The sequence below is a fragment of the Acanthaster planci genome, linkage group LG14, assembly GCF_054643075.1.
Source record: "Acanthaster planci isolate LZ-2023a linkage group LG14, COTS_SCS, whole genome shotgun sequence".
Lineage (NCBI taxonomy): Eukaryota > Metazoa > Echinodermata > Asteroidea > Valvatida > Acanthasteridae > Acanthaster > Acanthaster planci.
In genome coordinates, this window is record NC_141790.1 from 15219139 (window position 1) to 15241019 (window position 21881).

At 43.0% G+C, this 21881-nt stretch overlaps 1 protein-coding gene across 1 annotated transcript; it reads left to right on the forward strand.

The window, feature by feature from the left end:
* Positions 1-75: 75 nt before the first annotated feature.
* On the forward strand, positions 76-21828 carry LOC110977938 (AMMECR1-like protein). Its single transcript, XM_022232485.2, has 5 exons — positions 76-552; positions 11046-11156; positions 14829-14943; positions 15872-15962; positions 16867-21828. Exons 1-5 carry the CDS (start codon positions 191-193, stop codon positions 17034-17036), a joined length of 849 nt encoding a protein of 282 aa, XP_022088177.1. The 5' UTR covers positions 76-190; the 3' UTR covers positions 17037-21828.
* Positions 21829-21881: the final 53 nt, after the last annotated feature.

Sequence of the window (21881 nt, forward strand, 5' to 3'; positions counted from 1 at the left end):
TTATGAATAATTAATATTTCCAATAAATGACGTAAAAAGCAGGAATGATTCATAAAAGTTATGAATCGACCCCTGACGAACTCAGCTGATTGCACTGGTATCCGCTTCACTTACAACGTGTTAACAGTAGGAATGAGCCGCATACCAATGAGGAATCGTCCACCAGCGCAAAATTATTCTTTGTGTCAAGATGGCGACCGGCTGTTGTGGAGTGAAACGGCAAAAAGTCTCCGCACCTTCCGATCGAAACGATCGGTCGGACCGCTGCGAAAAGGGCGACCGATGTTCCCATTCGGGCCATGATCTCCGGCCTGGCACCAGCTCGGGTTGTGGCGACCCACAGCGGGCCCTTCAGCCGAAAATGAACGGTTATCACCACCACGACCGCGGCGGCTCTTACGGCGGGCACGGCCATAGCGGTCCCCACAACAATTCCAACCACCGAGTAGTGTGTGCCGAGATGTGTTTTTTCTGTTTCGATGTTTTGTATCGCCACTTTCACATGTTGAATGGCGAGCCGCCGAGAGTGCCCACATTTACCGATGCTCCATAGTAAGTATTTTTTAAAAGGGAGGGTTGGGAAAATGACCTTCATCTGAACATGCTGAACTCAAATTCAATTTTTGGCATGTTTGGGGGCATGTTTCAATTTGTTTGGAGGTTAATTAATTTTAAACTCTAACTAGCACTAGGGTAAGAGTTTAAAATTAGTAGTTATTGATTAAAAAAAAAAACTTCTCCAATATTTGCGGTCGGAGGTTGTTCCATTTATTGCGTTCACATCTGGGTAAAGGGGCAACTTTCTGTTCACTTTGTACAGGGATTTGCATGTTTTCCTCCTTTTTTGCTGCAACATGATATAAGTTATAACTGAAACCTTTTTGGTTCAGTGTTGGAGATATTCATAGGGCCTAAATAGTGAAATTTCAGGCACATTTAATGTAAAGATTAAGAGTTTAGTTAATAATTCAGAAGAATCAAAAATCAGTGTCGTTGTCCCGACTGCCAGAATTTGCTGTAACTTAATAATTAAAGTCAATGTACATGTACATCACACTACATACATGCTGTATTTAAATGCTACTATCAAGTCACTACTTGATTGGTTGTTATCATGGGTCACTGAATTATTCATACAAACATGACCAAAGCTTTGCATAATCACACCATCATGAACACCAAAATAGAACAGTTTTATTACTGGTTCACTAAAATACATGTACAGTACTTGAAAGGTGATTTATTCTTGCGGCAATTTAGTCAGGGTTTATCGAAGTGATGCAGGGATTTCTTTTTCGAAGTTTATTTGGATTAAGCATAGATCACTGTTTCATATTCATGCAATGGAAAGAATAATTTCATTAAGCCCTGCCTCATGGAATGGAACATTCCATCGGTTGCCTCATGAAATTATTCCTCCCTAATCATCATTTGTACAATGAAATGGAGTTACAAAACTTGTACTTCAGGGGCGGCATCATGTCTTGTAGCATGTTGCAGAGGGGTGTTGACAAAACCCTTCAAAACTTGAGAGGGCTTTTGAAGGGTTCACGTGTAGGAGAGCACAGGTTGATTTAACTTTTGTGGTCTATCCCTCAGAAAGGAAAAATAAGAAAATCATCCCCGAGTTGAAATGCACCTACAGCGGCAAAAGAAAAACATACTGGTACGAAGTTATCCAACCGGGTTCTTGCACTTATCCAGCATGCACGCGAAGACCATACATTCCAGAATAAATTCATTGTGCGTACTCAGCACACCTTGCATCAGATGCACATGAACTTGTGCGCCTATGCGGTGAGGTTGTACCAAAGGACTGTCAATTTCATTTAAAAACGCGCCCTCCTTTGTTCCCGCTCGGAGCAGATAGATGATTATGACTATATTTTGGAAAGCAGTTTAGTAACCACAGATTTCTGTTCAAGTCGCAGGGTGTCTAGAGAACATGTGAAGGAAGTTCTTGTTAAAAATTACTTGTCTGATAAGAAAAGACTAAAAACCACCAATGCATGCTGTCAGCTCTTTGTTGAGCATTCAGTTAATCAGATAAGCCCATTGGTCCATGTCAGGATTGTTCTATTTTAAAATGAATGCAGTTTCCGTGAAAAGTGGCCTCAACTGTACCGTAAATAATGCACCCAAAACAGTGTGCCATTGCAGTGCAAGGGGCAGAGCGATACTGTAATGTAATTTCATCGTTCGGCTGTAGGAAGGCTCAGGCATGAAATAGAAACCATTCCATACCAAAAGCAGTCATAACAATTGTAGTCATAGTGGTGGTGCTTCAACCAGATTTATATTTCTGCAGATACTCAAAAATGTATTCTTCGTCTTTATTGACCAGTCTCGACAACTTTAAAAATAATTGACCTTGTACCAAATTTGCTCGTGGGTGAGTTTTCCCTCACTGCGCATGCCCGGTGCCCCAGAGATGACAAGTCCTACTTTGAAAGCAGCGTGTTTGCTGTTGATTCTGATGCAAAGAGGGGGGGGTGTGTGGTCTTTGACAAATATGTTCTACAGTTACTCTGAGTGTGCATGGCAGAGCTACTGTTGAAACCGAATGAGTCATTTGGATTATTGATTTATTGAAAGCTCCCCTGGGCAATACCTGAAGGTCAGACATGAGGACTGTCGTTGCCAAAAGAGAAAATCATCTTATTTGTATAGTGTGCATTTGTCATTCATACATGTACATGTAGCTGAACATTTGTATTTGGGATGGCTACAGACAATACACCCATTACTTTCAGTTATTAGAAAGAGCGTAATACTTACGCCTACATGAAGAGCACCATGCTTGATGGCTCTGGCGGCTTCACTGAAAATACTATTCATAAATACCTCAAGACAGTCTCCCTATTCAACAAAGTGCAACTTGACCGTGTATTAACATTTGATAATGCCTGCTGAGAAGTGATAATGCCCACTGCGTAGATCACGCACTGGCGCCTGGATTCAAGACAGTTTAATGGCTTCTGATTGGTCAAGAGTCTGTGTGCCTGTGGCTCGCTACACGTGTTCCAAGTCCATATAAGGAGATTCTTTTGGACCACTTGCAAAAATTTTTTCATACCATAAAATTGACAGGTGTTTAGGAAACTGAAGGTAAAATTTCAGAACAGAATTGTCGGAAATCCACCATATATTGACTTCTTTGGACTCTCTAACTAAAAAGTATTTATGAACGGGAATAAATATGTGCTTGGCCAATCTTAGCGTTTAAGACCGGCTCAGGAGACTGAATGCTGATCATGTCCTTAGGCATTAGTAGCATGTATTTAAGACCGGCCAAGTGCATATTTTATTCCCTTTAAGAACGTAAGTTAGTCTCACAAAGCCTACATGTGATTTTGGTAGTTCAAGGCCACTCATTTCCGCCATGCTCTGTATTTCACGTCACCACACAGTCAGACTCACATTACATGTGCTGTGTATTATGTACATTGACACAAATATGCTGCCCCAATTCCCTTAGTAGCTGCACTTGGAACCTTCCCAGATATTCCCAATTCCCAAATTTTCCCGTTGGCGCAGGAAACCACCAGCGGCACTTTGCCTTCCTCAATCCTGCAAATCTTCCCGAGACTTCCCGGTGGATTTATAAGGACCAGGATGTGACAGGATAAAAAAAAAAAAAAAAAAAAACCATGGCAGGTCTGTCACGCACATTCATCTGGTTTGGAAAAGTTTGAACAGAAGTGAAAGGGCAGAGTTTTGTGAGCAGGAGAAGACTTCCAGTAATAGGTTTGAGAGTACATGTAAATGGTTTCTCAAATTCCTAAGATCATTCACTCATGGTTACATTGCACTTGACTTGTCTGTGAGGTCCAAAGAGAACTTGTAAACATGGTCGAGCAATTTCTTGGCACCACTTCCAGTATGCTGTACAAGGCACGATGTACCGTATGCTTCCATGTTTTTTCCCTCCCATGGGAAATACCCAGTGCTGTAACGGGACTGTGGCTGGCATGAGGTTGCTGGAAATTCTCAGCAAATCCAAGAAATATGCGTACATGCTAGGACATGTACCATGCAAGATGTATGATGAACATGTACACATGTACATGTACCGGTATGAAGATCAGGCATTGTACATGTACGTATGCTTACATGTGGCGTTTGCCCATAAACCCCCAATCGCTTGTATTACTGGAAAAGCAGTTTACACAATCTCCAAACATATCCCAGAAATGCGATGCAGGCTCCAAGCTGGCCTATTTTCAAGCACGAAGGAGAGATGTCGGTGTATGAATCTCCTGCCGAAGAACCACAAGACCTTGACTGGGAAATATCAAAGGTGAATTGAAGGCATCTTTATTGACTTTCTTTTTTTTTTTTTACAGCCCTAAGCCTTTTCTACAGAAAAAGGACCGAAAAAGACCCAAAACCAGCAATCCCCCCCCCCAATACATGTACATGTAGAAATCTGCACTCAGCTCTCTCAGAATGATGACATTTGGATATTTTATCTATGCAAACTATTGCTTAAACCTTTGGCTAGCTGTGTTGTAATATACATGTATGCACGGTCTGTATACATATACATGTATGTATGTACATGTATACACACTTATGTACAATACACATTCAAGTACACCAAGTCAGGATAAAACACCGTTTGACGATAGTCCATATCAGTTTTATCTCAACTGGTAATTACATTTGTAATGTAAGGTAATGTACATAGGCATTATGGGACAACTTTAAGGTCGGGTGGCTCAGATTCAATTGCATTCTTATGAATAACACATGGAGTATTATTTTCTTCATATGACTCATTGTGGTTTTGCTAGTTTCCATACATTTGGGGTCATTAGAACTCTACCGATGTTTAACATGAGTTTGTTTGCTGGTCTGTGGACAGCTGTAACTGACTCACCCGGTTTGTCATTGTTCCTGGTTTGCCGAGTGATTGTTTTGTTAGCTGTTCATTTAGGACTGTGTACACTAACAAGAAGGAGCTTGGGTTTCCTTTGTCGAGACAAATTATTTTCATAAGTGAGATATGTTGGTCTTGAAAACGTCCAAAAGTTTTGCTTTTCATTATTGCGACCAGTACTTGGAAGTCTGCGAAATCCGAAAAGAACAGCGAAAAATAACTTTGGGATGAAAAGGCATGATGATATTCCTGACAGTAATGCACCGGGCAAACTTGGCTGCTCCTTCAGAACGAAGAAGAAATGTTGATTTTTTTTTTTTTTTAGGGCCTGTTTTTTTTTCCACATGGATCTGGATCTTGATCGGTGATGCTGACGCTGGCTTTCACCATCCATAACTAGCCGAGCTTAGGTGTCCGTAAACCAGCGACGGGTCACTGATCATGATCCAGAACCGTGGAAGCAAACACAGCCTGAGGAGCAGTGCTCATGCCAGCGTTTACATGTTCCATGCATGAACATACTGGTGGTTTTGGACAGTGGCTGAAAGCGTACTGGTGCACCACAGTGAGGAAAAGACACGATGAAGCGAACAGATTTTGTGTGTTTTACTTTGCAACGTAAACCAGTGGCGAGTGGACTTTCCCGTATTCCTCGGCCGCTGACTGAAAGCAGACTCTTCCCTGGAAATTTCAGACCATCAGCATAAAATAGTCCATGTCGAATTTCCTTTTTCCTGTAATTGTGCAGGGGCACAATTCGTCATTTTGTCTTCATGCTAATGGGGCACCCAAGACGGCTCGTGCAACTAATTGTTTGGCCGCTGCACGCACATGTTTATTACCAAGGGAACAAGACAAATCCCCCCCCCCGCTTCTTTTAATGTCATCATTCACATCTGCCAACGAGCCGCAATGTTAGGTGCTCAACTGGTACGGCATAAATTTCCGTGCCGGCACTGTTTATCGAACACAGCATGCATGTGTAAATATCCCGCACCATGGTTTTGGTGGGTCAGCTCGGGATGTAATTAAATTTCAAGTCGTGGGCCTTAATTAGGAAGTCGATTGTGGCGTAATTTGCCAGCATAACCTATATTCTAGCTCTGGACAAATTCCAAAAGGGACACTATTGATGCGGTGAGATATGGTGAATTTGTACCATGCAAAGCTGCAATCTGCACCAAGTTGTCCTATTGGTCAAAATGAGTCAAATGACATACGGTATGTCTATGTACTGCAGAGGGAGAAGCGGAAGGAATTTTTGACTGACTGTGACTGTTACTGCGCAGCAAAAGGAGGGTTAAACCACCAGTCAAACCCAAATGCTCTTTGACATTTTTCCTGGGAACCTACAGTGTACACACTAACACCAGCATTTACAACACTACGCAGGTATCTATTGCGATGGCGCAATTTTTGTACTTTTGACAAAACGGTGGCATCAAGCACCACGCAAAGTCATGGTTCGTAGCTTTGGTATTACGAGAAGGTTACAGTAGAGTCCGTGGGCTGATTATCGTTAAAAACGAAAAACTACCAAAAGGGTCCATAACATGATAACGTTCATGTCATGACACAGCTTGTGCTTATGCATTAAAAGGTAATTGACTTTGATAGTATTCTGTCTCTGTCATATTGGTAGAGGAGAGGTCAAACTGCTGAGTTTCATTGGGAATCTGGTGTTGAATTGGCTCTGGGAACGAAGGGTTAAGACTCAACGATCAACTTTCATGTACCGGTGTACACTGATCCAGTGACTGTATACATGCATGGTGATGCAATCATTGCATTCATATACCAATGCATACAACGTGAACTGATTGCGAAGGTTTGGTGCATGTAACAATTATGTATCATACTATGCTCATTGCATTGTTGACGAATGTTGGAACGGATAGAGGAAATCCATCCTAACTCCCTCTGAACCGACAAATGTTTCAAACTTTAGACCTAAAGTTGAGCAGTAGGTCTCTACTTTTGGTAATCCATTGAAACGCAAACAGTATGCATGAAATTTGACAGATTTAGGAGATAGTAGTCACACATTACTGCACAGAAAATGGGCGTAAATTTAAAAACATAAATTCAATAAAAAAAATATAAAAACATAATGCATGCAGCATTGCAGAATGCGAGCATTTAGACATCCTCCCCCCCCCCCGCCGGTGATCTTAGGATTCATGTTCGTACATGTAAGGCCGGCAGTTATGACCTCCTGAAATCGAAGTCCCAACCCCCTGCAATATGCCGAGTTTGATTAAGTGCGCTGTTGAAAACAAACACAGCCGGCGGCGGGGCCTGCGGTTGAAAACTTTGCCCCAAGCCACATCTCAGCCAGGCACTCGCACAAACAGGGGCAGACCGTAATACGAAATGGTCCAGCTCGGGCTCGTTTCCTTCCTGGTTTTGTTTCAGCATGAAGCAGGGTCCATAATCGTCTTGGCAATTAACACTCATTACCACTGGGTACACGTGCTGTACGGGGCATGTAGCATATGCATGTGCCCACCTGATCTGACAGGGCACTGTCAAAAATTTATGAATCATTATTTATCATGCACATAATCACTCTACATGTACATCCTAATTTAATACCTTCAGAAGATATTTATTTGAAAAACAACAAACAAATAAACCTGTTAATTTGACGTTTGAATGAGCAAAACCAGGGATCAAATAATGGTAGGAAAGGGAGAAGCTTCAGTACAGTGTGAACTTCAAATATTTCTGAAAATTCAGGTATGCCTCGGAACATTGTAACACACCTCGCTCTGTTTTTGTACACTGTACATTTACATGTTCAAATGAATTGGACCCAGGCACAGTGATTTATCTTGGTGTTCAGCACACCGCATTCCTTCCTGGTGATAACAATTCATGTGCGTGCGTGTACATGGATGCCAAGGAGGAAGTCGAGGGGCACGTGTGTGCAATCCACACACCATAATGTGAGGGGTGTGCGATGGAGAGATCTTGACGCTCAGGATCTACGGGTTTTGCGTGGGGGCAATTCCGGTGAATCATTCTCGGAGAGGAGGCTTTTTTAAAATGATGAAGTCAGTCGAGGGAAAGTGAGAAGGACCTGCGTAGAAAAGGGAAAAAAAAAATTAAGGGACTTGTTTACGTGAAGTTGAAAAAGATGCTGCGATCCTGCCTGCAGTGTCAGGTTTTGCTGTTGCACAACTTTAAAACCATGCTTAAAAGTCTGTCTTAAGTGCAAATCTTGACGGATAAATGGTTATCACATTGTCTGCCAAAGAAAGAAAGGAAAAAAAACAAATGAAAAATTATATCGGCAGAATGGCAGCAGTGCGGCACCGAAACACTGATGGCCATCTGCCGCCTGACAACAGGACAAGGCTGTTTCGTATGAGAATGCATGCAACTCAGGCACGCGCTTATTGAACTGCGAGAGCTTTAACTGAGATATTTTGGGGAGTGAAATTAACTGCAGGTACATTTTGTGCAGCCATCAAAACCGACGTGGACGTTTGCCTTGCGGGGACCTCAATTTGTCCATTGTGCCTTTTCTTGTGTGTGCGATGGCCGATGGCATTTATTGTTAAAACAATTTGTCAGAAGGGCTTGACCGGATGAATTAATAGCCACTCGCTGCAGCATGTACGCAATGAGACAGCCACCCGGACGTGCGCCGGTCCTAAGTGCCGGCATAAATCCAGGTATTACATTCTCGATTCGGAGGCAAATTAAATTACCTCGAGGTGACGTCACACAGCTTGAGCCCTAAGGAATGAAGCGACCCTACAGAACGGCACATCTGTCAGCAACACGTTCTTAACTGCACATACATGTACATCAGCAGTAACATCCTTTATTTGTTCTCATACATGTAAAGAATGTGCAACAGAAAATCCCCTGCCTCCAAAGGGTACTTGAAATTGAAATCAGGAGGATTGTAGACCATTGGGGTTAACAGTGTACGCAGGACAGAGGTATTTCTGTACCTAATGGATTGTGGTATGCTTGGATATGTAGCAGTTTTTGTGCTGCCGAGCAACGTAACTGATATTGTTGAACTCGACATGCCTTTCTTGTGCACACTTAACCGGCATTCCTGAGAGTTTTGTCACCTTTTCTCTGGGTAGAATTGTGTAGCCAGAGGGCTTTCAAGGTCAAAACAAAGGAACCCAGGGAGGGTTGCTCTCCAGTCTAAAAATGTAGTCATTTTTAAAACGGCAGTTCCTTTTATCAGCCTAGTTAATCAGCTCTATTTTAAGCCTAACCGCCAAGCATATTGTTTGGCTTACAGTACTCAGTACTACAAAATACTAAGTAATAGCCTGAGCCTGAAGGACCTAGTGCTGCAAATTACTATTTCTGGCTAGGTTACTTCCATTGTCACTCATACAGAGAACAATAAAGCCATGCATTCATAGTGCCAGAGCACTGTACGGTACATTGCCTTATCTATTGTATTTTATGGCTTCAGAGAACAATACGGTCATGTCCTCTTACAAGCGACAGCGCTGATTACTACAATTTACTACAAGTAGTAATTTGTAGTATTAAGTAGGGTTAGGGTTAAGCCTTATTTACACTGAAACTTAACCCTAACATAGTTCGGCATAAAATTTGGGTTGCAGTTCTCAGTCCTATAAAATACTAAGCAGTGGTCTTAGCCTGAAGGACCTACATGTAGTGCTACAGATTACTACTTCAGGCTAGGGCACCCTCCATTGTTACGCATACAGAGAACAATAAAATCGTGCAATCATAGTGCCAGAGCACTGTATGGTACATGTACATTGCCTTATCTATTGTATTTTATGGCCTCAGAGAACAATAAGGTCATGTCCTCTTACAAGCGGCAGCACTGATTACTACATGTACATTTTACTACTACTTACTGAATGACGGGTACGACAGCACTGGCCGTCGTTGCCCTTCCCACTGGCTGAGGTGCCCCACAAAAAATCTCCGTCCTCGCAGCCAGTTTTGCCTTGCCCTATATTTACCTTGGCCGTGGTGCCCTTTTCCATAAACATCCATAAAGCCTATTAAAAACACGAAACCCCGTAGTTTAAGATGCTTGCAAACTCATCGGAGGTGTACTGGAGCTGTCAGGATTAAAAAGGCTAGAACTGCCATTTTGCTACTACGTGTGATATCCTCCGGGCAGTTTTGGAGGATTTTGGAGGATTGAGACTACATGGCAAACTTGCATTGCTGATCGCGAAGGATGCGTTATCTCAAGGTTGTGGCTTAGACCTTGTGTTGTTCATGTTCAGCCATGCATAAATTCAGGCCCTCATTATGTGTGAGACCCTCCATACTCCTCCAGGATACCGTTCACGCTGCCTCAACATAATGAGAGGAATTGCCAGAGGATTTTGAAGGATCCAGGCAGTGGGCACCCTTCCACAGAATGGATTCAAGAAATATTGGAGGACTTTGGAGGATTGAGGCTGCACCTAATTTTTTTCAAAGGGGCAGTTGGAGGATTTTGAAGGATTGAGGGTGTATCCTCTGAAAAGGGCCTAGGCGGTTAGGGTCAAGCCTTATTTACACTGGAACTTATAAAGGTTAGAACTTCCATTTTACTGCGCACCAAAGGGTTCCTAAAATGAGATCACGCCAAATACACAATGAACATGAATGTCACCTACATGTATGTTCATGTACAAGATTTTTGTTATCTTTCTTGCGCCGGCTCATAGGTAGATGGTTCTCTCTTTGTGTAGATTACCTTTTCATCGGGAATTCTGCCAATTTTTGTATTCTGCCTGTCACAGCGTGCTCTTTATGTTCTGCCGACCACTTGGTTGCTCGCACTGCCGTGCAGCTGAGATGTCTTGAGACCAAGTCAACAAGCCAGTCTGTTGTGGGATAATCCTGAAGAACTGCGACCGTTGTCACTGAAATCTTTCTTCAAAATGAAGTCCCCGTGAACATGGGTGTCGCCAGGATTTTTTGCAGGGGAGGGGAAGGGGAAAAGCGCTTGTCAGCAGCCAACTGACAGCCATTAGTGTTGGAAGGGGACCAATTTTAAGGTATTGTCTTTCTTTTTTTGGGGGAGGGGGGTGCCAGCGTCCTCTCGTGCCCTTTTCTCCCAATGTCCATGCTTGTGAACCCGGATTTGCAAGATTTGCATTTGTGTCTATATTATTTCCTCTGTCTTTGCTTTTTTTTTTCAACTTGACAGTCCCTTATTCGTGACGTGGAAGATCGGCAAGGACAAACGACTGCGCGGCTGTATAGGAACCTTCACTGCCTTGAATCTACACGATGGCCTCAGGGAATATGCAATCTCTAGGTAAGCGGTGAGCCCATATTGCAACGTGACCAGGCTGGCTATTAGTTGACCGTTCATCATCCATTTTGATGGGTTGTTGTCAGATTTCTCTGTTAATGGTTCAGTGATGCATCTGTTACTAGGGTGGACCAGTAGTTTTACTTAGGGAATGGAAAACGATGGAGCAGTTGTAAAGTTGGATGCTGAAGACCAACTTCGTAGAGCTGCGTAAGCGCAAGATTTACATGTATTTAAGCGTGAAAAAACTGTGCTTGATAAATCTGGTTACCAACCAAAACTCCATGTGATATACCGGTATATTGTTTGGGAATGGTGTTTAGCACTCTATTGGCTAGCATGACGGTCACATAGAGTTTGAACTGGTAAGCTTTGTTTTTTGAGCAAGGTTTTTTTGGGCTGAAGCAAATTTTGTGCTTGAGCAGCCATATGAAATTGGCCCCAGACGGATTATGTGCGGATGACAGACATTTCACTGTCGAAAATCAGGGGCCACGTTTATTTGCCATCAGGCAAGATTTATCTGTAGTTTACCGCTAGCTACATGACAGGCAATGAGCCAGACAGGGTGGCCCTACTGTCGCACATGTTTGTAGTTTGAAGTAGGTACACTGTATGTTTTGACTATAGAAGGTTTGCATGGCTGCCATCTTACAGGCCAGTGTTTTGTTCTACAAAGTATACAGAAAGGAGGTTTCTCTGTTGAACAAAAGAACTGCCCTGAAAGATGGCTGACACGCAAAGCCTCTATTCTAAGTTTGACAACAATCTGTGTGGCCTACATGTAAATGCTGTTCAGTGTTGAGATTTGATAGATAAATTTTTTAGTTGTCAGTGCACAATGGTATGAAAATATGTCCTTTTTTAACATTAGTTTTGATACGGTTCTAGTCACCAATTTTCTGGTCTTTGAGATCTCAAGATGCTTCGACAAGCACAGAATTTCACGTGATATGTTTTCAAGTTTACTCAGGATGTCGTAATTGTAGATAAAATGGAGGGGGGGGTTGTGGGAAAAGTACTGCCTTCGAAGACAAGATGGGACTTTCTGAGATTTTCCCTTCTGCAAATTGATCCCAAGGCGGCCAGCTCGCTTGTTTGCACGTGACGTGACGGATGTAATCTCAGTTTAGCTGGAGCCGAGATCATGATACCGGCTGCCGCCGTCGTAAATCACTGCCATGCGTGTTAGAAACTTTTGAAACCGGGCAGTTAGTATCAACATGCTGTAGGTGAGAACATTCCAACGACTTGCAGGAATTTAGGTGTGTCTGGATACATTGTGATGTGATCTCAGCAACAGAGAGGACGTGTACAGTGTCCTGACGGATAAGGGTTTTTTTGGTGTGTAATTGAGCCGTAGATTCTAGGCATCTTTAACCCTAACCTTCCCCAACCACACAGAATTAAACAGTAGTAAAGTTATTAATTCTGTGGGGATAGGTCTGGTAGGCCCATAACAGCCGGCTTTTGCATTGGGTTTGGCATACCTCAGAAAAACAAAGTCCAACAGCCTCTGTGCACAAAGTCCCATATTGGTGTTTAACTTTGTGTGAATGGGAAAGATTAGGGCCAGCAACCCTTGGGGGGTTAGGGTTAAAGAGTTACAGTATTGTTCTTACTTTTTTGTGGTGTTTCATGCAGGATTACCCTTGATTCTACATTGCAGACGGAAGTTGACACTGTAAATTGGGATGGGAAAAAATTCCATGTCCCATTCACATTTTCACAGGGCGTAAAAAGAACGTCCCACTTGTTTGAAACGGCGTGAAAATCTTTTCCCACTCTGTGAAAATGTGTGAAAACCTTTTCCCACTTTGGGAAAATCTGTGAAAATCTTTTCCCGCTTGCGGGGAAACCTGTGAAAATCTTTTCCCTCTTTGCTACAAGTTTTTTTCATGTTTTCCGAAATGAAAATGAATGCCGTGGTAAGATGAAAAGTACGAAGAGAATATTTTGTTCCAAGGCAAACGTTTATTTACAGTGTATTGTACATGCACATGTAACTCCCCAGGCTATTCAACATCATAATAGGAAGATTTGGTCCTGTGGTAAAAAGGCTTAAACATCTTTGTATGTCATTTTTTCTGTTGTCGTTTTAAGAACAGTTTGAGTTTACTTTGTTTCATGTTCAAGCTTGCCTCTCATTTTGAAGTCCTGTCTTTAAGATTAGCCAAAAATAGTCTTCAGCTACTGAAAGTGTGTGTGGGGGGAGGGGGGTGGTATTGTATGCCCATTTGGGAAAGTTGCTGCAGTGTAAAGTCGGGATTGCTTGAGACTGCCCACTCAATGTTTTGTCCAAGTTGAAATATTACTCCACCCTCCCGTACATGTAGCCCCAATTCTTGGACCACCCAGTTAAACCAACCCAAATCCTCCCGGCCATGTTGTGCAGGAAATTAATGACACGTTCCTCATGCCTCAACACTTGAGGGGGCCACCGTGCTCCTTTTACAAAAGTGAGAGTGGCACGGCTGGGGCTTCCTCAATCCCGCACAATCCACCGACACTACAGTACCTCGTGGATTTTGAAAGATCCTGGTACGATGGGAAATTAATCAGGAGGGGGGAACCTGGCGTTGGCATCGCTCAAGATGACTCCAGTCTTAAAAATGCCAACTCCAGTAGAAGTGGGGGAAAAAAAGGACGTTCGCCCTGTGTGCAGTGACCTTTAGCTTCCTGTCGAGAGTGCTCTGGGAGCCCCAGGTGTCATTCAGCTCTAATGGAGTCTTCCCGTTATCCAGTTAACCATATCTGATCGTGCATGAAAGTTCTAAATTCCTGGTAATAAATGGCCAGCGATCAATGCAAGCCACCTGGCACTAGTGGACTGTGGCCGTGATGTCATTAACATGAATGACTCTGGGAACTGTTTCTAGAAGTAATCCAGTGGTTGAGTCACTCCGATTTGGCCGTTAATCGTGGCTACCCGTAGCTCTGCCGTCAGGCAATCAGAAATCCCCCAGATGTACTGGTACTGGGAATGTATGCAAATTGTGCCGTGCTCGTCAGAAGGGAAATTTTATCGTGAGGCATAACACTCATGACAAAAAGAGTTTTATAAATTCAAGCTTGAGAAGGAGGTAAAAAAAAAATCGCGGAAAATTATGTAGAATTAAAATTGCTGCAAGTATGAAATTTGGGAATATTGAAGTGCATCAGTGGTAACCTTTGACAATGTCATTAAACTTAAATCAGTGGGGGCTGTAAAAAAAGATTTTTTAATCATTTCGTAACACATTTCACATACTTTTCGGCAAGCAAAAACATGTTACCAGCTGAAAATTCCATGTTAATTGTGTGCTTTGTAACTCGCTTGACTGGTTCCCAGCTCAGTGTTCTGATGCTATGAATTTGGCAGGGAACAGTGTGTGTGTGCTGGAAAAGTCCTTATAATGCGGCTCTGTTGGAATAGAATAATTCATGCATACTAGTATGTCTATAACGAGTGAACGCAAGCACTCCAAAATTACTGATTTCTGAAAAGCAACCATTTTTCCGGATACTGGCGATGACGCGGCTTTTCCCGCAATGAATGTTGTACCACTTCTTTCCCCCCCCCCCACATTTTTTCGCAGAAGCAGATTACAACCGATATTTGACACTGATTAATGAAAGGTCATCTTGCTATCTCTCCTATCACCTTTTTTCTCTTTTTCTCTCCCTTCTTTGCAGTGCATTTAAGGATAGTCGTTTCCCGCCTGTCAATAAGGATGAGATCTCCCGTATGTCCTGCTCCGTCTCCTTGCTACGTCACTTTGAGGAGGCCCGAGACTACGAAGATTGGGAGGTATTTATCGCTGGCCCGACTCGTTACTCAAGGATTTCCTGTCCCTCTCTCCCTCTATCTCTCCTTTTTGTTTTAAATTTCAAGCAGTTGTATCAACAGTCTCGGCTCGCCTTGCATGAGGAGATTATTCCTCGGTAACCGATACACTCAGTCATCCTGAAAGCGCTTGGAATGGCGCTGTGTTTGTCAAGTCGTGACGGTTAATTCCCAAGTAATGTATTGAAAAAGATGATTTGTTTAGGGAAGCGGTTTTTGCACACTGCCGTATCGAATCGGGAAACAGCCAAACGGTCCATTGGATGAGACTGGTTGTAGTGAACAAATCTTACATTTATTTTCATGCTTAGGATTGTGCTTTTTGTCTCAAATTGTTACAGTCGATATTCAAGGAGTCTATTAGAAAAGACAAATTGAAGAGAATAAATTCATAGTGACCCTGTTGAATTCAGGAAGATCAAACAGACATTTCTACAGGAATGAGAGTGACTTTCCCTTACTTATTTATCTCTTGCTGGACACATATAGATGCAACAGGTTTCACACACTCAGCAGTTGTTACTCTGTAATAACACACTGACTGCCGTGCATAATTTCACAGGGTCACAGGGCATTCTCATACTCCAAAGGTACTTTTTCAGTGCCACTTTGTTACAAATTCATACCGGTGATGCCCGTGTATTCAATGTACAATACAAAACCTTTCACTTTCTATGAGTGTACTCATTACGGCACTGACTGGTACACCAGTTTCTGTGAGTGAACTTGTAGTCGGCAGTGGAGGCTTCAACAGGTCCAGCAAGGCATCTGTTGCAAACCTGAAGCTTGTTGAACAAGTGGCCAGCTCTTGATGTGATGCACGGCATCTGACGCCCAAGAAAATCAAATTTTTAACGAGGAATATTGTTTTTCTTCAATAATATTGTCTCAGGTGGGCGTCCATGGTATTCGCATAGAATTTTACAATGAAAAGGGAGTGAAGAAGACGGCTACTTACCTTCCAGAGGTAGCCCTGGAGCAGAGTAAGTGTCCCGCTTGAATAAGACCTGGCTAAAAATGACACGTGCATTATGGGGAAATGCACGAGTCCGCAGGCAAGAGGCTTCAGCTCAGTCGCGCGTGTTATTGCAAGCTGCAGCTGTGTTGTTCAGACACAGCCTTGCGGGGGTTTGAAGCCACAAGCGGCCTGCAAAAGAGCCGCACCTTTCCTTACATCCACTCTCTTTTTGGCAGAATTTGTCCTGTTTGAAACAAAGCAACCCGAGCAAGACCATGCCTTGCTTTCGATTGCCAAAAAATGCATCGATGCTTAACTTTTAAGGAACAGTATGTTGTCAAATATGCTTTATGGAAAAACGGATTCACCCTGGCATCTACTCTTTTACATGGAGCGAGGACAAAGCACCGTCTATGTGCAGTACGTGCATGCCACTTGGCAGGCAAAATGGGGACACTGATTGGTGCCACCACCCTCTGAAGCGGTATTTAGTCAATAAAAGTTTCATTATTGCCTACTGCATGATCCATACCTTTCACAGTAAGTTTGTTTTAACACAAATAGGTGCATGTTCAGATTCCTTGTTTTTTGCCTTATGCAATCTTTCTACCTTGAGTCAAAGTGCACCCTCACCGGCAAAGACGAGACGGGTTGGTGGGAAGTTCCTCACCCAAGCTTGTGCATGCGCCCGGTGCAGGCGCGATGACAGTACAATTCAAACAGAAATGGGTCACGCGTGCTCCGTATTCTTGCAACAAGCGAGCGTAAACCTGTGCTCGCGCGACGAGTTTCCACCGAAGGACCGTTGTTGCTAGTGTGAATACCACGCCCTCTCTTGTTCCCGCTCAGAGCGTATAACTTCAGATACCTTAACGTTTCTTCATTGGAATGTTTTTCATTCTCCCCTCCCCCCTTCCACTCTGCGGCAGATTGGAACAAGGAGCAGACGATAGACTCGCTCCTGCGCAAGGGGGGCTACAAGGTCCCCATCACCAACGACTTCCGCAAGACGATACGGGTGACCCGCTACCAGAGCGAGAAGATCTCGGTCAACTTCAGCGATTACGCCGAGCACTTTCGGCAGAACGGGCGGGTTTAATGAATGGCAGCCACAAGCGCAAACTCACTGGGGGAGGAGGGGCCTGAAGCACGTCTGGACGGCGATCGTAATCCTCGTCGTCGTCTTTGCTATTTATTTTTTCAACTGATCCTTTTGTTCTTTTTTTGTTTGTTTGTTTGTTTTATTTCCCGTAATTCAAGCACATCTGTTTTTAAACCTGTGTTGCCCTGAAGGCCGGTTCATACATGGCACGAGCGCAAACACAGCTGTGACATTGTGACGTCTGATCAACATTTGTGCTGCGTATTCTGAAAAGTTGAACATGTTTCAACCCGTGCATTTTAGCTGCGTATGTTTTGGAACTGCAAATTTGGTTTGCTCTCCCATTCACTTGAATAATGAATCGGCCTCATGTGCGTCAGCTCGAATGCAAGTTCGAATTTATGACGTGGCCAGCAGCCGTGCTACAAATTGGCAAAGTTGAACTCTCACCAAATTTGCCGCACCTATTTATTGACGTCAAAATTATTCCTGCATTCGTGCGAAGCATGAACTGGCCTTGAATGGGTTATGCCCATGTGTTCTTAGAAGTGTGTGCACATTTCAAAATGCAGAGAATGTGCTAGCGTAACAAGGGAACAACACAGTGAAAAAAAAAAGTTCACCCCATTCAAATTTGGCACACTTTTGGTGTGAAGTTTGAACCGCGAGGTATATCTTTACCGGTGTGCTACCACGTTGTGTAAGTGAACATGTTCAAGCTGTTTGATGCACTTATTTTGCTGATGACAGTGCTGTTTTGAAGCCAAAAGTGACAAATAGCTACGTCTTTTCAAGATTTAGTTGCTTCGTTCCACAATTCACAACAGCTCACTCTTTCGTTTTCTATTTGTGACCCGCTCCAGGAAAAGGTGATATAAGTCGCACCATGCATTTACAAGCAATGATCCGCTCAACGTTGGATTCAAAAATTCCTTTTTTTCCGACAAAATCATTGAAAATACTAATTTCTTAGTCCGTGTGCGAATTTTGAAGGTGGTTGTAACAGAAGAACATGTTGGTTGCAAAGTAAGATTTAAATGCCTACAACCCACATCAGAGCCAGATATTTCAAAGCCTGTTTTCTAGGTTTTGCAATTTCGATTTCCTGGAACTAATTAATATGCAAATGTGTCATAACTCCGGAACAGGAAAGGCTACGGAACTCTATCATATACCAAATGAAAGCTTACAATTTTGGCTTTCCAGTCACGTATGTAACTTGATTTTTTTTTTTTTTTTGCAACTTATATCACCTTTTCCTGAAGCGGGTCATATTTGGAATATTTGGGAAGATGTTCTTAGCTGGGAATTTATTTTCTGTCAAAGGAGACATGTTTCTCACCGTTGAATTTTGGAGCGGTTTTATTTTGACATGTGCCCCTTTCCCCCCAAGTTTGCGATTGTGGCTGATGTCAGAAGTCTTGTCGAACACCCAGGGATAATGTAAGAAATTATTCAAGAAATGAACTATAAAGGCACAATTCCACGATACTCTGTTTTTTATACGGAAGTTATATTAAGAGCATAATTCATTTTTGATAAGTTAGTTTTTAAAAGAGAATTTCTAGTCTAGGAGAGTCGGGCAGCGACAGAGATCGGGAAGCTGCGTTTGAGACTTGCAAATAGTGTGTGCACTGGTTACGTTCCTCTGAGAGGAACGGAAATATGGAACACTGTAGATATAGTGGGGGTGGGGTTAGGGATATCGGGGGAGGGGAGGAGGTACTGTGCTACTGGTAGATCAGTGCCTGTAAGTATGTGATCAATGCGTTAGATGTGTTACTGTGTTCTCACTTGTAACATTGGTGCGGTTTTATAGACACTTGTCACACCACAAAAGTCTCAAGCTCTGTGAGTTGAAATCTTGATTATTGGGGGTTGGCAGCGGGCTTGTGGCTTTGGCCAAGTCGGAGATTCGTGGCTGTGACTCGGGTTTCATGCCACTGATGCGCTATCCATAGCCGTAAAGAAAACATTGCCAGAGTCTGTCGCTAGTCAGACTGGAGGCAAGACACCGTGACAGACACGAGGGCCAAAGTCTGCCCCTGGTAGTTCATAAGTAAGCATCTATACGTAGGGCCTGAAAAGGATTGTGGTTATTTTGATTTTGTTTGGGTTTCCTGTCTCGTGGTGAGTCGGTGGGTTTTTTTGAGGCAGACGTAGATAGAAACCAGATGAATGTGAATGAATTGAGGATTTGTTGATGGAAGCATCTGTCAAATAATGTACTTTAAAGAGGCGATGGGTTGAAAGGTGGGGAAATGTTTCGCGTCCCAAATTCTGAGAATTCTGCAACTCAGGTGACTTTGTTAGAAGTACATCGAGCAATGAAGTCTTTTGTATGTTAGCGCGCAAGCCACTTTTCCCATGGTTTCTGATATCCTAATGCTGAACGCAAAGGAATCAGTGATGATACTGTCCTTGACCAAGGCTGACTTTCTTCACGGCTGGACTTACACGTAGCTATCCAACTGTATGAACACAGCTACTCTCTGGCCACCAGCAGTTCATGCGTCAAAAAGATCAGTCTGCCTCCAACAAGGTTATAAAACAAAACAGGAAGGAATCTTTGTCCTGGGAAGGCTTCATCACAGATCGCTGTTGCATTGATTATGTTAGTAAAGTAGACAAGTATAGAAATTTCATTGTGGACGGGTCTTCTACGTATTGTATTTTGTATTGATGTTCTTTGGTCTGGTATTGATGTTCTTTGGTCAAAGTCCCACTTTTGAAAGGGAAAGAAAGTCGTCTTTTTGCTCTCTAAACGTTCCATTTTAACCACTCGAAGAGATCACGTTTTTCGGTCTTGTGAGGCTGCCTTGAATGTGTTGGCAACTTTTTCGTTGACGAGGTAACGTAACTCTAGCAAACGAGGCAGCCGAGGAGTTTTTCTCCTGGTCGGAGTATAGTGATTTCGCTTTCACACTGTTCTCGGCCCGGCATCGCATCTCACGCGACTCGCATCCCGCACTTAATGATGACAAGTCGAGTTGTACTATAGAGGGAAAGAAGAAGTGGACACTCCTGTACGAGGGCCGCAGCCCGAGGGAAAAAAAAATGAAAAAGAGAAAAAAAAAATTAATAAAGTTAGCAATTTTCTAAATGTCCTTAGACTTAACTCTAATGTGTCATTGATGATAGGGCACTCAAAGAAAAAAAAAGTAGACTTAAAAGGGGGGTGGTTGTACCAGAGTCAAGTGCTGCAGGTCTGTCAGCCGCTGTTCTCATGTGTCGATGGGCACCACGCACCACCCACTTGCGTAAAGGGACCAATAACATTTTTTTGAGGAGTGATTTGTTCCCGGTGAGTGTGTAGTTCCTTCTTCTTTTTAACTACATGTAACTTGATCCGGATGTCGGTGTCGGCACTTGCAATGGGCCTTTTGTTCAGTTCACACATCCGTCGGCAGTTTGCAAGGAGACATGACAAACTGACGTTACGAGCAGTGCCTGAGATCACAAACACATCAAAACCTGGTCGTGGAAGTGTTATATTCAAATTTGTCGACTGCGCGATTTTTTTTTTAATAATATGTAACGCTGTCTTGTTTTTATTGGGCATTTTGCGTGTTTTATTTCATCACTATGTAACAACACTGTATGTAGCATGTTTTAAAGATTCTGTTTTACATTGTACGAAGATTAGTCAGTCGCGCAGACAAGGCAAAACAAAAACATAATGTTGGCACTACTACGGTGTAACTGTTGTAGGGTTGTGCAAGTTTTAAATATGCATTGATTTTTTTTTCTCAAGTAAATACTTCCATTATTTTATTTGTGTTAGCAACCATTTTTTGCCAAATTGATAGGATGCAGTTGACTGAAGCCTAGATCCTGACTAACCTGGGCCAAGAGCGTACCGGTGGTCTGTGGTGGTTACCTTTTTATCAGGTGGGGGAAAGAGAGGAAATTCATTCGATACCACAGCTGTGCGGTCCATCCTGTGCGCCGAGCAAAGAGTTGGGGAGGAGGGTAGATTTTACAGAGTCGCCGTACCTGGAAGCTTGACGAGTATTGAAACAAACCTTTGCTTGGCACAAACAGTGCTCCGGTCAAAGTATCATGCAAGGCGCATTGCTTTTCACCGGTTCTCAGTCAACTCGTGCTGGTTCTCGGTAAACTTTTGCTGAATGCACAACTGTGCTAAGCAATGATTGCTTCTCAGTGGTTTCCGTGAAACTTGGCCCCCCTGGCTGAGAGAACTGTAGTGTTTTGGCTGTCTTCAAGGTAGCCGAGTCATGGACCCACAATTTTGGGGCTTTTGTTGTAAAAAGCCCCAACTGTAAAAAGTGGGCATCAGAATTGCGATCAAGAGACACAAGTTTGGCACGTACAACATCTGTGAGCAGTCGGTCGTGCCCAATTTGACTGGATATCGACACGGCGCCATGAAGATCTCCAAAAATCCCAATTCTTTTTCCCCTGGAAAACTTATTTACAGTCCCAGCTGATTGGACTTTATCACAGGTTCTGCAGTTGGACTCTTGGATACAAGGGAAACCGTTTGCATATTAAAAAAAAAATGTTCGGCGTTGCTCACTCCGTGTAATTGGAAAACTTTAACAAATAATATAAGGCCTTCCTTTTTTCCTGAATCTTTTTCTCTGTTCTTGTCTAGTGCAAATTAGCCTTTTCATTGGTTCCCAGAGATCAGTTAACTGTGTACAATGGTGTTGGACAAAATACCGTGAAGGGACTTGAGTGTTAGGATGTTGTATATGTCAGTAGGACAGATCTGCAATTTCATGGATTTGTATTTAGAAATAAAGATCATGATCCCAGAATCAAACTTTTCTGAACTGGTGTCTTGAGCTTATTACTGGTGTGGAAAATGTCAACTAT